The following is a 17,515-nucleotide window of genomic DNA, read 5'->3' as shown; positions in this document are numbered from 1 at the left end:
AATAATGGCCATGGGCCCCTAACAACCTATCAAAAGTGATTAAAATAGGTGGAAGCTAGAGGAGAGTGGGCCCTCTACTGCTGTGGGCCTTCAAGCACTGCTCTGTTTCAATGGTCAGTCTGTCCTCGGTTCTAAGCCATTTTAGTGTGTAATTACAGAATAGCACTTAGGTACGCTACTGTCATTTGTATACAGAAGGGTATACTTTCGCATGTGAATTCCAATATTCTATAAATTTAAGGGTACAAAGTGCACTTAAATTTAGGCAATCTGTGATAGACTGAGGGTAAGAGGTAAATTATATAAACGGACCTCTAGAAGGTGCCTTTTTGGAGCCTGTTCTATAAATGAAAGTAGGTGCCTATTTTCCTGTATAAAATACTGTATATACTCAAATATAAACTGAGATTTGGAGGCCAATAATAGGACCCAAAAAAGGGGGTCTCAGTTTATATTTGGGTCAGTGCTGACCCACACCCCCTCCCGAACCTGTTTGTAGGCTTCTGCTGGGCCTGCCATGAGACCTGGTAGTCCAGCGGTGGCCGGGACAGGATGGATCCCTCTTGCCTCCTGTACCAGTTGATTCTGATTATTTTAATCTCCCTTCCGCCTCCTCCGCTTATCTTAAGTATCCCTTGTGGTTCAGTGGTGAATTGCGGCAGGAGCGACCTTCCTTTGCGCATTCAGAGCTGCTAGCTAATTGGCTGCCATGAGTACCTTATATATCTTATATACTGGGGGAGGTGGGAGGGAGATAAAAATAATAAGAATCGACTGGGACAGGAGGCAGGAGGGATCCCTCCTGTCCTGGCCACCACTGGACCATCAGGTCTCACGGCAGGAATGGTGGAGGCCTGCAAGGCATCAGGAGGGGGGTTGGAATGGGTACAGAACCTGGCACAGAGGGAGGTGGCCTGGGTGCAGAGACTGTCAGGGCAGAGGAGTGAGGGGGTTGGATGCAGAGCCTAGCAGAGCAACAAAGGAAGGGGAACAGGGTGCAGAGTCTGGCAGAGCAAAGGCAAGGCAATTTGCTTTTCTGCTTGTGCTTTTGCTAGTCATATCTCTCTCTTGTTTTCTTTCAGTTTCATCCTGTACTCCTTTCTGTGCTCCACTTCTTTTATTTTATATATCATGAATACCAACTCTTTTGCCTTTGTTTTCTGCACCACTAGGTTGGAGAACCATATCGGTTTCCTTTTTCTCTTGTTTTTATTTATTTTCCTCACATAAAAGTCGGTAGCCATTTTTATTGTTTCTTTCAGCTCAGATCACTGTTTTTCCACTTCTCTTATGTCCTTCCATCCTATCCAAAGGTGTAACATGTACAATGGAGGCCTTGTAGCCTAACAACCTCAACATCTGCTGGACTGTGACCTGCTGGCAAGTGTGAAAGAGTTACAGGAGAAAAGTTCACACATGAGCTGTGTTCAGCAGGTCTCATATGAATTCCAATCATTGGACTGGGGTCGGATGGGACTTGGGGAAGTTTAAAATTAATCCTAGTAGTTCTAACACCCAAATAGTTCTATGCACTAACTCCTGGGCACCTTTCTTTGAAGTGTTCTTCACCAGCCAATCGTCCAGGTAGGGAAACATGAATTCCCAGTCTACAAAGTGATGTTGTGATTTTTGCTAGACATTTCGTAAAGACCCCAACAGCTAACATGAGGTCAAAGGGAACACCCGTTACTGGATGCAATGTGTTCCCATCCAAAATCTGAGTTGCTTCCCCTGAGCTAGATATATTGGGATATGGGCGTAGGCATCCTTTAAGTCCAGAGAACATAGCCAACCATTTTCTTGAATCATTGGTAGAAGGGATCCCAGGGAAAATATGTGTTCAGGGCCCTTAGGTCTAGGACAGGATGCATCCCCCCCCCCTGTCTTCTTTGGAACAAGGAAGTATTTGGAATAGAATCCCAGCCCTTCCTCTCCTAGTGGAATAGGTTTGACTGCATTGGTATTTAAAGAAGAGCAGAAAGTTCCTTTAGCAACACTTCCCTCTTTTGAGAACTGTATGAAATGGCTCTCAGGGAGCAATTTAGTAGTCTTTGTCCCAGTGAAGAGTATAATGAAGTGGACTATTTATAAAACCCACCAGTTGGAGGTCACAAGGGGCTACCTTTCTTGAAGAAAATTAAGTCTCCCTACTACTGGTAGGTCGTCCAGAACAGTTACTTTGATTGTGGCTATGCTCTGCTGGAGCAAATCAAATATCCATCTCTTGTTTTGATTGGGTCAAGATCTTGTGAATAGGCAGCGTCACAGCCTCTCTAGGAGATGAATTGTAGTCCAGGACCTCGATTATCTCAGCCCTTAGCTCACTCTCCATTGCTAAATGAATTGAAATTGCAGCAGCCATCTCCTTCACAAAAGTTGGAAAGGAAAGACTCTCAGGTGGAGATTTTCTTTCCTCAGGTGGGGAGGGATATGATGGCCTTCCATAGGACTCCTCTTCTGAGAAGTAATGTAGATCCTCATCAGACTCCCACAAACAGTCAATGTAGATCTGCAAGCTTTTGCACATGGGAAAGCTGATTTATGCCTGTCTCATATGTGAGGACCCATGTCCTATGCTAATATGGTGCCAAAGTGCAGGCTCTCCTCTATACTGCACTGAAGCTTCCTCTAATGTCGAGAGAGTTCATGAATGGGTTGGCATTGCTGCTGACACCTCAGGTGGCACCGGCATCGGAAACTACACCCCAGGCTAAAGGACTTGCAGGATAGGATGTACAGGAGTCATGGTTGGTGCAAGCACCCTCAATGCTGATGAACTCTACATAGATAAAAGCCCCACCAAGTGCCCTTGGAGCATGGCCTGAATCCATTTGTCAAGGGCCAACATAAGAACATATGCAATAATAGTGAAACTGGATAAGACCAATGGTCCATCTAGCTCAGTATCCTATTTCCACAATACCCAATCCAAGTCAAAAGTACCTGGCAGAAACCCAAATAATAGCAATATTACCATTGTAAAGACTGGGATGTCGGGTCAGAAATAGCCTGCAAAGTTGCAAGTGTTGACTCAGATACCAGGTCCCAGCTAACTAAAGACCTGCATGTAGGCACATCTTGTATGGAGGAGGAGCGCTCTTTCCAGTGTTGATGCTTCTCAGGTATCAAATCCTTCTGTGTTCCAGAGCTCCCATTACTGTGCGTTGAAGGGAATTAATATTTGTGCTTCTTGGCCTTCGCCCAACAAACAGCATTGAGTCCCCTCAGTGCTGGTGAAGATGACAATGAATCCCCATGTCTCCTTGGTGCTGGGTGTGATGCTGCCTGGTCCTGATTGTCCTGTTCAGTTGTCAGCACCGAAGCAGATGGAGACCCATTTGCTGCAGGAATACAGGTCTCTGAACCATTTGGAACAATGTTCCTGATACCATTGCAGATGCCGATGTCGATACTGGTGCCAGTGTTGATAATTTTTCAGACCTGGCTCCAAATATTTTCTGTTTCTGAGCATTTCTGGACCTCTGTGTTCTTTTCTGCATATGTAAGCAAAGAAGACAGTTTAGATGGCCCCAGACACTGAATATACCAGGAATGGGCGTCAGAAGCAGAGGTGGTCTGATTGCATCGAGCATGACATTTTTTGAAGCCACTGAGAACTTTCAATGACATGGAAGGAATAGCTGTGGCTAAATCAATAACTCTATGGTGAAAAAAGGGCACTCACTGATGAAAAAAGAAGGGAAAAGTTCCTGGCCGATGCCACAAAATAAAGAAAACTTAAACTTGGAAAAACTCTAGAAAAGATAAGGGACAGGAACAAAAAACCACCCAAAGGCAATTTAAAAGAAAAGTATCTCAAGGGAAGGCACCACCATGTAGAAAAAAAAATCAATTTTCAAAACAAGGTTGAAAAGAGCTGCTAGCAAAACATTCTCCTTTCATTGCAAATGAAAAAAGACTGCTGGTCCCGTGCTCACAAGTCCAGTGAGAAGGCATCTATGCATGTGCGGTGGGGGAGCTGCCACAAGCTCTTAAAAGCTATTCAACACTTTTCAGCATCTGCACTGGGTCTCAGTGGATAATGCCATCCACTTGTGAGACAATGCGGCATACTTGTCCTTGGAAAATGCAAATCTCTACGTATATGCAATCTCAATAGCATTCATGTTATTTGCAAATGCATTTAATATGTAATGAAAGTTTTTTTCTTCTGCAGTAACTGCTGTGGAAGATGCTGGGAATGCCCCAACAGTTACTAAAGAAGCTTTGCAGTTTGCACAGTTACTGCAAAACTTTACTGCTCTTTAGTAAAGAACGCTCTTAAAATCTAAAATGATTTATTTTCAAAATCTAGCTTTCTTTTTTTGCAGGTGTCTTTTTATTCCTCAGTATGTTTGCTTTCTCATAAAAATATGTTTTAGTTCTTATAATTTTTCTGACTGCACACCCTGCTTTTTACTGATTGCTGTTTGTAGATATTCTTATTTCAACAATAGATGTGCACACAGTTCTGATGAAAGTAAGTGTAGCCTTATCTAGATTTAATCCTGTTCAGTGGCTATATATAAATTTTTGAAAACATAAAAATTTGCACAGAATGCAATCAAAATGAAGTTGACAAGGGAATTACGCACAAAAATTTTACTTGGTTTGCTGCTGTAACCACTGGCCAACTCAGAACTACACACACACACCCCTTTTACTAAACCATGATAGCGGTTATTAGCGCAGGGAGCCGCACTGAATTCTCCGGACGGCTCCTCATGCTCATTGAGTTCCTATGAGCGACGAGAGTCACATGGAGCATTCAGCATGGCTCCCTGCACTAATAACCACTATCAAAGTTTAGCAAAAGGGGGGAGGGGGGTAAATGCTTAAGCCATTTTAAATTTTCAGAGGGTCTTACTTCCATAGAGAGATTAGGTTCTTACCTTGCTAATATCTTTTCTAGCAGATAGGTGTGTCATTCTGGACAGAGGGGTAATATCCCAGTGCTCACAAGCTGTGCAAAAGGAATCCACGCTAGTTTTTGAATCCCTCCTCCTTCATTAGAGGGCTCTGCTGCCCCCTTCAGTTTGTATCAAAGCAGGTGATAGACCCATATAGAAACACATTTGAAGGGAAAATACAGGGAAACTCCCCAAAATATAACTCTGTTCTGCTCTGAAACCATAAAAAAACCTGTTAAACATTGCCATTGAATAATCAAAACAGCAAAACAAGCATGTCAAATAGAAACCTTTATGGAGCTCAAATAATACCCCAATGTGTTATATCAATAAACTATTCTTCATACCCTTAAGGTTTAACTGCCATCCAAATTTTAGGTTTGGATTCGAACTTTCTGATTGAGACAGTAGGCAGGTGCAGGAAATAACTGAGAGGATGGGCTCTAGAATGACACACCTATCTATTGGAAAAGATATTAGCAAGGTAAGAACCTAATCTCTTTTTCTAGTGCAATAGGTGTGTCATTCTGGATGGATAAGACAAACAAAAGCAGTCTCAGAAATCTAGAACGGAACCATTGCACCGGCTCGTAATACCTAGAACCCAAAAGCAGATAACTCCCTTGCTGCTACATCTACTCAGTAAAACTTGGAAAAAGTATGTAGAGTTGGCCAGGTCACTGTCTTAGAAATCTCCTTAGGGGAGATCGCCTGAGCTTCCATCCACAAAAGAGCTATGCTTCTATCAAATGCACCTTTACAGAGACTGGTGGCTGATTTCCACAAGCAACATATGCTGACAAAATGACCCTATGGATCCATCTGGAGATCTTGAAAACCAGAGCGCTTCATCTAGCTTGACTAGTAAGCACAAAAAGATGGTCAGATAGCCTGAATTCATTGGTGATCTCAAGATATCGGAGAATTACTCTTCTCACATCCAACTTTTTCAGAATCCACTCCTTCTTCTTTGAACCTGTGGACTGGAACACTGGCAATCTGACTTCCTGATTGACATGGAACGTCAAAAAAACCTTTGGTAAAAAGGATGAAATGGTGCACAAGGAAACTCCAGCCTCTGTGAATTTGAGAAAAGGCTCTCTGCAAGAAAGAGCCTGTAGCTCTGAGACTCTTCTCTTTGAAGAAAAGGCCACAAGAAAAACCATCTTGAGCGTCAGGTCCATCAAGGATGCTTCCTTCAGTGGCTCACATGGAGTCTAACTGAGACCCTGCAAAACCATGTTAAGAATCAATGAAGGGCAAATGGGTTTTACTGGGGGCCTGAGATACAATACCACCTTTAGGAATCTGGCTATGTCCAGATGAGACGCCAATGAAGCTCATTGGTCTCGAGTCCTGAAACAAGAGAGGCCTGCCACTTAGACTCTGAGGGATGTCAATGTAAGTCTCTTGTCAAGGTCAGCCTGAAGGAAGGCTAACACCACAGAGATTGGAAACACACCATTGCTGGAAAGTTTTCCATGTCTTAGCAGAGGCAGAGGCCATCGTCAGCTTCTTGGATCTGAGCAGAGAAGCAATGGCTACTTCTGAATATCTCATATGTGCTAACACCATGCGCTCAATAGCCATGCCATAAGAGCAATCCGGATCTTCCATGACGACAGGTCCTTGAGAAAGGAGGTCCAGCTGTACTCACATTTTGAGACTCAAGCCTGTCTGAAGACGCACTTGATTTGCATACCACAGTCTGCATGGCCAATCTGGAGCCACAAGATAAATTGTTCGCTGATGGCTTGAGATTCTGTGGAGGATTCTTCCTATCTTGGGCCATGGAAGAAATGCGTACAATAGCTTGCTCTTCAGCCACAATTGGCCCAGAGCTTTCCCCATGCTTTGACTGAAGAATCTGTCCACCTTCTGAGATCAAATGTTGGGCGACCCCCAGCAACGAACAATGGCTTGGAAAGCTATTGCAGGCAGTGTCCTCTCACCTGGATCCAGTGTCTATCTGTTGAGGAAATTGGCTTAGACATTATCTATTCCTGCTACATGTACTGCTGAGAGAGCCTAAAGATGAAGCTCTGCTCACCTGAACAGTAAGCAAACTTCCAGACCCAGCTGGACACTCTTGGTGCTTCCATGACAATTGACATATGCCACAGCTATAGCATTGTCTGAGAAGACTCTGATTGCTTGTCCCTGCAGACTCTTCTGCATTTTCTATATCGCTAGTCGAATGGCTTGAAGTTCTAGCACGTTGATTGACCACTTTTTTGGTGAGTCCAACCAATGTCATTGAATCGAGTGTCAGTTGCAGTGAGCGCCCACCCCTCCACCCCCCACAACACAGGCTGGCATCCATTGTCACAATTTCCCAGGAGGCTATGCAGAGGGCCACGCCCCCCTGACAACCCCTGTGAGCACAGACACCAGTCTATATTAGCCCAGGTTTCCAGTATCCAAGGCAGAAGCATCTGCAGGGAATCCAACTGAGGTGACCACCAAGATAGCAACACATTCTGGAGAGGACACATGTGAGCCTTTGCCCAGGGAACTACGTCTATTGTGGTCACCTTTGAACCTAGCACTTGGAGGTGGTGCCACACGGACGGAGCTGATTTGGTCAGCAAGCTCGTTTTCTGAGTGTAAATCTTCTGTCTGCAAGCCTTTGGTAGATAGACACAACCGTCTGCTGTGTTGAAAAAGACCCCCTGGTATTCCAGAGATTGTGATGGAATCAGTTGGCTCTTTTGAAAATTCACAATCCAACCCAGGCTCTGCTCATAAGTAAAAGAAAAAATTGAATGGGGCAGCAAAGCCCTCTTGTGAAGAAGGAGAGATTCAAAAGCTGTAGTTGATTTCTTCTGCACATCTCATGATCACTGGGATATTGCCTATCCATCCAGAATGGCACACCTATTGCACTAGAAAACCTTATTGAAACTTTTATACTCATGGTTAGAATAACAAGTGGAAATTTTATCTGATTTACAGCTGCAGCAGAATTATTTATACTCGCCAAATAATGACACCTATAAATAAATTTCCTGTGATCGATTCATGAATATATTCAGTGAAATTGTATACATTCCCTTTCTGTGATCAATGGCTCAAAAATGTATCTCTATTAGGTAAGATGTACAGGACAGGAAAGACAGTAGAGCTGTGTTAAATAAAATTAGAAAAAATAAATGTATATGCAATAGAGTAACATTTTAAATCAATCATATCCCTTACAATCACCCCATTTCCATTCTGATAATTATTTTACTCTTGAAGCAATATTAATACTACCTCTATTGTATGTAAAATCATTCTCATACATATTCAATAAGGATCTTCTAAAAACCTGACTGACTGGCAACCTTTGAATGCCACTGATCAGTGAATGCCACTGATCTAAACTAATGGGAGTAAAGCTCCATGAGAAGAGCTTTTCAAACCTGGAGGGTTTTAAGGAGTTCCATAATGAATATGCATGAGATGCATTTGTTTGCATTGCAAACCCCACATATGCAAATTCTTCTTATGATTATTCCTTATGGATATTCTGAAAACATAATCAGCCAGGGCAGTGGTGTAGTAAGGAGGGGGGGGAGGGCAGACTACCCTGGGTGCTATCTTGGTGGGGGCGCAGGCACCTCTCCACCCCACCTCCCATGTCACACTTGTGCCCTCCCTTCCCCCCCCCCCCCCATCTCTTTAAATCTTCACCAGCATGAGCAACTTTTCCAGTCTGCTGCTCACGCCAGCCTGACTCCCCTCTGAAATCACTTCCAGGTCGCAGGACCAGGAAGTGACATCAGAGAGAAAGCCAACACCAGCGCGAGCAGCAGGCCAGAGAAGCTGCTCACGCTGGTGAAGATTTAAAGAGGGGTGAGGGGGAAGGGAGGGCATGAGTGTGGCGTGGGGGATGTGGAAGGAGCAGGTGGGCAGAGAGGAGGGCACAGGGGATGCCACCACCCTATGTGCCTCCTAACCTCGCTATGCCACTGAGCCAGGGTGCTCATGACAGATTTGGAAAGTTTTTGTCTTTGGCCCTCATCCAATTGCCTGGGGCATACATTGCTGAAAAGAAATAGTCTGGAAGGGGATTTATATGGCTCTAATAAAACGTAGGAAATAAATATATTCATGCATAATAACAAAGTGACAAAAGATCTGAGACCTGGGGATAGGACAAACTAAAAGAAACAGCTTAAAAAATCAAGTACTGTTATTGCTGCTTTTAGTAAGTAACAATCAAAGCCCTTGAATAATTAAAAACACAACAAAACAGCAGGTTTTCTACGACACTAACATCTATAATTCATCTAAAGCACTGCAGAAATAAGTTTGCAATTTCTAAAGGGAAATGTTATCAAGAAGCAGTAAAAGGCAGGTTGTTATCAAACTAATTTGCCCAACCTGCAGTATCTCAGTGCCACAGGTTGCTAAGTCCTGGGGTAAATGAACCAAGCTGCTTGCAAGCCACCTCACAAGCAGTATTGTGTCAGTAGCCCAGGAGCATTGGATCATCAAGCCACCACCCAATTCTGCCAGGCTATCTGTTAAAGGGGCCAGCACACAGCCCAAAATGTAGGTTCCCATGTATACCCCTCCCCCCAACACAAAGTCCCTGTTGCTTCCCTTCTCCAACAAAGCTGCTCCCATCAATGCGCCTCAAGCAGGCACCCTCACCTGAAGGCTCCCCTCCCCCACCTGGAAGACCCGCTTCCCATGTCACAAATACACCTTTTAAGATCTCTCCCACCCATCCCCCAAAGACATCCCCCCCCCCATTCATACCCTCACCAATGGTGCCAGAGACCCCTAGTGATAGTCTTGTAGTACTACCTCCAAGAATCAGGTTTCCATTTAAGGGCTTATTTTGCTGAGGGGTCACCAGCATCATTATGGATTCCAGTGCTGGCAAGGACAGGAGTGACTGGGGATCACTCCTGCCTGCCCAGTAAACCTCAGGGATTTTAAAAGGTATGAGTGGAGGGGTGCCTTTGGGTGGTGGAAGGGGATACCTCAGTGGGGTATTCTGGACTTGAAGCAGGGCTTCCAGGTGGGGATCTGACCTTGGTGAGGTTCTTCGGGTATGTGTGCCTGCTTGGTGGGCTTGATTGGAGATGAAATATAACAGGTGGTGGTTTTTCTTGGGGGTGCATGGGATCCTACATTTTGGGCAGGTTGCTGGCCCCTTTAAGAGATGGCCCAGCAGCATCAGGCCACAGCTTGGCAATCCAATGCTCTGGAATGGTAAAAGAGTCCCAGGTTAGAGCCCTAATGCAGCTTTATCATTTCTCCCTTAAACAGGGTTATCATATGACTTCAGAAAAAGGAGGACAGATTGAGACATCCGGGTTTTACTTCCAGACTGCATAAAACCCTCCGTCCCCAGCTTATAATATATGGGCAGAAAAATAAATACGTAGCATTTAGATGGACAGTGTTCTTCACAGTTGATACATACCAGAATATAAAGATCTTTTGCCCATAAGTCCAAAAAAGGAATCTGTTTTATGCCCTGAAAAAATGTGTTTTAATACATTTTAATATACACGTCTTTTGTAATTACTGAGATTTCATTACTAGAATGAGAAAGAAGCAGATGGCTGAAAATTCTTTCCAGATATTGAACTTGGAGCAACTCTTGCCACCTTAACAAGGATGAGTAATTTATGGTGTATATCTCAGAAGAAATTAAGAGACTGGTTTATCAAGGTTTTTTTGACCCCACAGGAAAAATAAAAGCCTTCATAAAGCAGGCCCTGGATGCCTAAACAAAGAGAAATTTTCAGCCATTTTATCTCCTGCAAGAAGTATGCAGATATTTTGGTCACTGGAAGAACTGCATTCTGCTAATATCATCTCACCCCACTCTAGGGTTGCCAGATTTTCCTTTCAGAAAATCTGGACCCCCCCCCCCCTAGCCCTGCCCCCAGGCCCTTTAGTTACGCCGGGTTTTGAAAAGCCATCCAGACCCCTGGACATATCCTCCTTTTGAGGACATGTCCAGGGAAATCCGGATGTCTGGTAACCCTACCCCACTCTGCTCACAGTCACATACACTCATCACCACTGGAGGCACCAGTCAAGCAACAGCATGTTTTGAGGCCTTTTCCTTACTCCATGCCCTTATTTGAAATAAGTTGCACCTACCCCTCCTCATGTCACCATCACCACCATCAAAATCTGTCTAGACATACCAAGCCAGTCTGGTTTTCAAGATATTCATAATGAATAGGCACGATATAAATTTGCATGCACTGCCTCCATTGTATGCAAATCTATCTCATGCATATTCATTATGGGGATCCTGATGACTGTTGAAAACCCCTGGTTTAGACCAACTTTAAACTATTTTTGCAAGTTTAGTTTTCTTTTTAAAACCAGTTTTTATGTCCTTCTCTATCCGGTATCAATAGCGTAGGGAAGAAACTTTCCTGGTTGGGGGTGGTAAAGCAGCAGTAGTAAGTGCCGCTGAGTGGCTAAGAAATCCGGAGGGAGCAAATGCCTCCTTTTGCCCCCTCCCTTTACTCATGGACCATGTCCCCTTTTTACCATGCAGTTTTTTTTAGCAGACTCTACATGGGTTTTATTCTACCTTCATTTTGATAAGTGCCCAGGTTGGAGCATCAAGGACATATCAAAATATTAAAAATTATGCAGACGTTACTCTCAATGTCTAAAACATTGAGGAAAGAAAAAATATTGGAATGGATTTAGATCCTAATCTAAGCTTTATCATTCCCCCATTCCCCTCAGGGTAATTTTATATCAAGTCACCTCTATGTGAAGGCTATGCAGTTGTGTTTTGTTTTGTTTTTTTAGCCTATTTTATAAACACAGAGAGGTCCATTAACTAAGCTGCATTGAAAAGTGGCCTGCTTAGAGTGTCCTTATATGGGTCATTAAGAACATAAGAATAGCCTTACTGGGTCAGATCAATGGTCCATCAAGCCCAGTAGTCCATTCGCAGTGTGGCCAATCCAGGTCACTAGTACCTGGCCAAAACCCAAAGAGTAGCAACATTCCATTATACTGATCCAGGGCAAGCAGTGGTTTCCCCCATGTTTTTCTCAATAACAGACTATGGACTTTTCATCCATGAAATTGTCCAAACCCTTCTTAAAACCTGCTATCTGCTCTTACCACAACCTCTGACAATGTGTTCCAGAGCTTAACTATTCTCTTGAGTGAAAAAAATTTTTGTCCTATTGGTTTTAAAAGTATTTCCCTGTAACTCCATCAAGTGTCCCCTAGTCTTTGTAATTTTTGACAGAGTGAAAAATCGATCCACTTGTACCTGTTCTGCTCCACTCAGGATTTTGTATACTTCAATCATATCTCCCCTCAGTCATCTCTTTTCCAAGCTGAAGAGCCCTAACCTCTCTAGTCTTTCCTGTGTGCTAAGGCCATTTTTACTGCAGTATGTTCCTATATGTCAGATTTTCCAATTTCCCAATTAATGGCCATGCACTAATGTTGCCATTAGCACAAGGCAACATTAGCATGTGAGATCTTACTACAATCTACTTTGTAGGCAGTAAAGGAAGGATTCTGGAAATAGCGCCTGCCGCAGTAGGCACCTGTAAAATGGGCACCTACTGCAGGTCAATCACTGGTAGGTGCTACATCCAGAATTGAGTCTATTTTTCAGACAGACACCTTAAATGTAGGTCAGTATTTTGTAGGCCTACAATTAAAGCATCCGACTTGCGCCTGAGGAAGCACCTAGGCACGCCTACGAGTGTCTAAGGCCACATCTGGCCTACATTGTAGGCATCCTTTGGCTCATAGACTTTTTTTAAAAAATGTGCATCCCAACTGGTCCATTAGATGCGGTAGGACGCCTACCGCCGCCTACAATTGGGATACCATTTCTAGAATCGGGCCCTAAGAACTCACGTGCTAATCCTGTGCTAATTGGTTAGTATGCAATGATGTGGCTGTGATAACTGCTTTGTGCTGTCATGCCTGCAGTTGTGCACTCTGAGAAAAATTTAGGAAGTCTCTTATGGCATGGGTTTGCATGCGCACATTGGGATTTTACTACAGGATGCCGCCTCAAGCGTCCCACAGTAAGCCATTTTAAGCTGTGGTATTTGCTCTAGTACTTACTGCAGTTTAGTAAAAGGACCCCATAGAAGCCTATGCTTTATTATACAATACTAGCACAAATCCTGCCCAAATAGAAGCTGGCTTGATGCCATGGATACAATGGTGTAATGTGGGTGGTGCCCCTGCCCTATTCTTCACCCCTCCTCTCCTTCTCTGACCCCCGCTGCATGTGCACCCCTTCCCTTCTCCCACACTTCTTTAACTTCACTAGCGTGAGTAGCACCTCCAACCTGTGCTGGCCTCGGCTCTCCCTCTGACATCACTTCCTAGTCCCAGGAAGTGACTTCACAGGGAGAGCCAAGGCCGGTATAAGCAGTTGGTTGGAAGTGCTGCTTGCGATGGCAAAGAGAGGCACAGGGGGAAGAGGAGGCGTTTGGTGGGGAAGGATGGGGGGGGGGCGAGAGGAGCAAAGCTGCCAGTACCTCCACCAAGATGGCACCTAGGGCAGTCTGTCTTTCCCCCATCCCCCGCTCCGCCTTACTATACCACTGCATATTTACACATGGACATATATCCATAGGGGAAATTCTATAAACAGCTCTCAAAATTAGGCATTAGGAAAAAAATCAGTGCTAAATTGTACTCTATAATGGGCATCCTCTATGGAACAGCATGTGGCTCAAGGATTTGCCCTTAATTTTGAATGTAAGGAGTTACATCAACTGAAACCAAAGTGTAAATCCTGGCACGCAAATTGGGCGCAGATCTTCAGAATTCTACACCATCACATACATTTTAAGACAACATTCTTGGCCTGCCCGTGTCCTTCCCATGGCCACATCCCCTTTGCAGATCCGTGTGGAATCAGTACATGCTATTCGATAAATGAGTGCAAAATAGAGAGTTGCGCGGGGACAGAAATCCCACCCATCCCCGCCCGTTCCCGCCAGGATCCTCTCCGCCCCACCCATCCCCGCAAGAAATTACCTCCATCCCCGCCCGTCCCCATAAAAAGCAGCAATTTCTTCTGACAGGATCATCAATTCCACAGTTTCTTTTGTATTTGCGCTGCTGTTTTCCTTGTGGAATCTCTTTGGTGGAACTCTTTTTGCTTTCTGTCCATTATATTATATGGATGAACCCTGCTTCCAAAGCCTTCCATCCCCGTGGGAGTCCCTTGGGCCATAGGGGGGTCCCCGTGGGAGTCCCGTGGGATTCCCGCAGGACCCGCGGGATTCCCGCGATCCCCGTTTCCGTGCAGACCTCTAGTGCGGAAGTGTGTTTTCACATGGAACTGCCATTTGTGCCCCATTCAGTGCCTTGAATCCTTTAAAACATCTTTTTTGTGCCAAAAATTCAGTGCAGTAGTAGTACCTAACATATGGTGCCATATACAGAATTTCCCCCATATTGTATAAAGCGTGTGTAAATCTTGACTCTGCCCATGCTCCACCCTAAAGCCTCCCCTGTACCTACCTATTTCGGTTGCATACAAGTTCATGCCGAATTGCACCATTGCATAGTTTTACACATGAGGTAATTTTATAAGAAGTCTTCTACTGGCCATGTGATAAACCAAATTACCTCCTTAGGCCTTTCTCCAGTGCTGTCTCTTTATTTATTTATTTACTGCCTTTTCATGAAGAGATTCACCTAATGTGGTTTACAACTCAATGAATAGTAATCAGGTACTCTTAAGTATTTTCCCTATCTGTCCCTGCAGGCTCAAAATCTAAGGGCTCCTTTTACAAAGGTGCGTTAGGGCCTTAACATGCGGAATAGTGCGCGCTAAAATACCACGTGCGCTAGCCGCTTCCGCCTCCTCTTGAGCAGGCAGTAGTTTTTTGGGTAGCGCGCGCTAATCCGGTGCGTGCGCTAAAAAACTCTAGCGCACCTTTGTAAGTGTGGTACCTGGGGCAACAGAGTGCTAAGTGACTTGCCCAGAGTCACTGGGATTGAGCTCACTAACTCCGGATGCTGAGACAACAGCTCTAACCACTAGGCCACCCCTTAATGGTGTCTGGTGTCTCCTTTAGAAAAGATGCATTTTAGCACTAATAAAATCTATGACCCTCTTTTACTAAGCCACAGTAGAGGTTTCTACCACAGCCCAGAGAGCTAAACGCTCTGACGCTCATAGAATTCTATGAACTTCAGAGCAGCGTCAGAGCATTTAGCGCTCCAGGCCACAGTAGAAACTTCTACCATGGCTTAGTAAAAGGGGGGGGGGGGATATGACAAAAAGGAGACCTCTGCAGACCAGATGGATACTGGCAAATAGCATGTTTGGGATACTGCAGGTCTATCAACATTTTGAAAAATATTAGGGTATATCTAACTGGAAAACTTTGTCTGGATTAGATGTGGATTTCCAAACATTTCCAATAACGTATGTAGAAAGGATGGATTCTTTGTAAAGATATTTTTAAGTGATTTTTTTTTATTTATGCTCAGGGCATATATGTTCATACATTAATTAATTAGAGATGTATTTACTTTTGTGTAACTGCTGTGTTTTTGTACCTTATTTTTCCAGCTTTCTCTTTTTTACTCTGGGCAATCTCTATCCACTCGCCTCCTTGTTACTGTCACCCTAGGCATTCTCTGCTCCCTCACCATAGCACCCCCTTCTCCCCCCCACCCCCACCCCTCCAATATACACAAACATACACACCCTCTCTCTCTCTCATTCTGGGCATTATCCCTCCCCCCCCCCTTCTGTATCCACCCACACACACTCATCCTGGGCATTCTCTCCCCCCCCCCCATCACCACACCAATCATCCCCTCTACGTACACGTACACACACACTCAATGTGGGCATTCTTTGCCCCATTGCTACATCCCCTCCTTCCAGTTCTCACAGGCAGAACATCCAGACAAGATGGTCTTGAGGGCTGGAGAAGCACGTATCTCTTCTGAAGAAGACCCTCAGCACTGCTCATTGGCCATCGGGGACTATTACAGTAGAGACATTTCTCCACTTCACTTTTCTTCCTCCCCCCGCCCAAACAACTTTATAGCATGTTCGGGCCTACCCATTCCCAGTGGGTCCCTTGCACCACAGTCAGAGCATGCTTTTAAGCAGGCCCTGTTGTTTTTCTTTGAATATATCCCTTTTCCCTGCTGGATTATAGTTGAAAACATGGCATTTGTATTATCTGGCTCTTCCTGTAGCCAAAATATAAGCAAAGGAGTATATATAAAGCAATGACTAGTGAAGAATTAGCTCTAACATTTAATGCAACCTATGGTTGTTATCTAGCAGACTATCACATAAGTTTGCTAGATACTTTCCAATAGGTGTTGCAACTGGTAGCATATTTAGCTCAGGGTTTACAGTATATAATGCTGGGCCAACAACTAGACTAAAATCCTATATTGCCAGAATACAGTGTATTGATTGTTCCAAAAAAAAAAAAAAAACAATCCCAAAAAAGATTTGTACTTACTTCTACGAGAAATCTGGCCGAGTCCTAGGGGAAAAAAAACTGAGTATAATGTTCTGCCAATTGAATTGCCCCATGAAACTTTGCTCCATTTTACAGAGTTAAATTGTCCTAATTTAATCAACCATTTACTGCTGTTATGAATTCAAGGGACTTTTCATTAATTATTTTCTTCTATACAGTATTCCAGACAGGGGAACAATCCTTAGCAAATAGCTTAGGGCTTCACAAACCATTCCTGGGGCCTCCATAAACAGTCAGGATTTCAGGAGATCCGCAATGAATACCCATGAGATCAATTTGCCTGCCTTAGAACCTCAGGGTATTAAAATTTAGCTCATACATATTCATCCTGTAAACCCACCTGGTTCTGAGGTCCCCAGGACATTGTAATATGGAAATTGTTAGGCCTTTTGCCTTTTATAGTGTTTGATTGTATTAAAGTATCATTGACATTTTTTTTAATCTCTAGTTTCTCTTTTCTCTTTTGTGGAAAACCCCTGGTACATCATTGCTAAGTGCTACAGTGCCACAAAAACTGTTAGCGTATGATAACTGTGGCTTTAACAGCTTATCCAACTTGGTAAATAAGGGACATAATTGCAATAGTGTTTCCATGTGTACATGTCCTTTTGGTCTGTACATCTGTTATTAAAGAAGTGTAAATGCATACAGTCTGGGAACAATTACGGCAATTTCAGAGGAAGTTGTTCATTAATTTGAAAATAAACCCAAATGACACTTATGGCACAAAGAATACAAAAGAGGATTGTAGTAATTATCACGAAGTATTAACCATGTTCGTATGAGCCTTATTAAAGGCATCGCATGAATGAAGAGATGCCTCACACTCAATCATTAAAGGGGCATTTCTTTAACAGGGCATCTAAGAAAATTTCACAAAGTCCTTCTGTTTATGCCTGATTTATAAAGACAGCCTAGGTGTCTCTATAGCTCCTTATATCTTGTTCAACTGTATAATCAACTTGCCTTGAGTTTAGCCTTCCATCTGTTTATCCCAACGGACTCTGTACCACCCATCTTTTCCCCATCTAATAACTGAACTTGGCTCCTCGGCTATTGGATAAGCTGTATTATAAAAAAGCATTAGTATCATATCTGTGTTATTTGAATGTTCTAATG

General features: G+C 43.7%; 1 protein-coding gene across 1 annotated transcript in view; it reads right to left on the bottom strand.

Moving 5' to 3' along the window:
- TAC1 (tachykinin precursor 1) overlaps nt 1–17,515 on the bottom strand; it is a 34,101-nt gene that overhangs the window by 9,330 nt on the left and 7,256 nt on the right. The window contains exons 4-5 of the mRNA XM_033935122.1: nt 16,376–16,399; nt 10,333–10,386 (exon numbers count right to left, since the gene is read on the bottom strand). Coding sequence (XP_033791013.1) covers nt 10,333–10,386; nt 16,376–16,399 — 78 coding nt within the window. The remainder of the gene's footprint in view (nt 1–10,332; nt 10,387–16,375; nt 16,400–17,515) is intronic.

This window comes from Geotrypetes seraphini, chromosome 2 (genome assembly GCF_902459505.1).
Source record: "Geotrypetes seraphini chromosome 2, aGeoSer1.1, whole genome shotgun sequence".
Classification (NCBI taxonomy): domain Eukaryota; kingdom Metazoa; phylum Chordata; class Amphibia; order Gymnophiona; family Dermophiidae; genus Geotrypetes; species Geotrypetes seraphini.
Note: the sequence above shows the minus strand (reverse complement) of the source record. Positions and strands in the feature narration are given on the sequence as shown.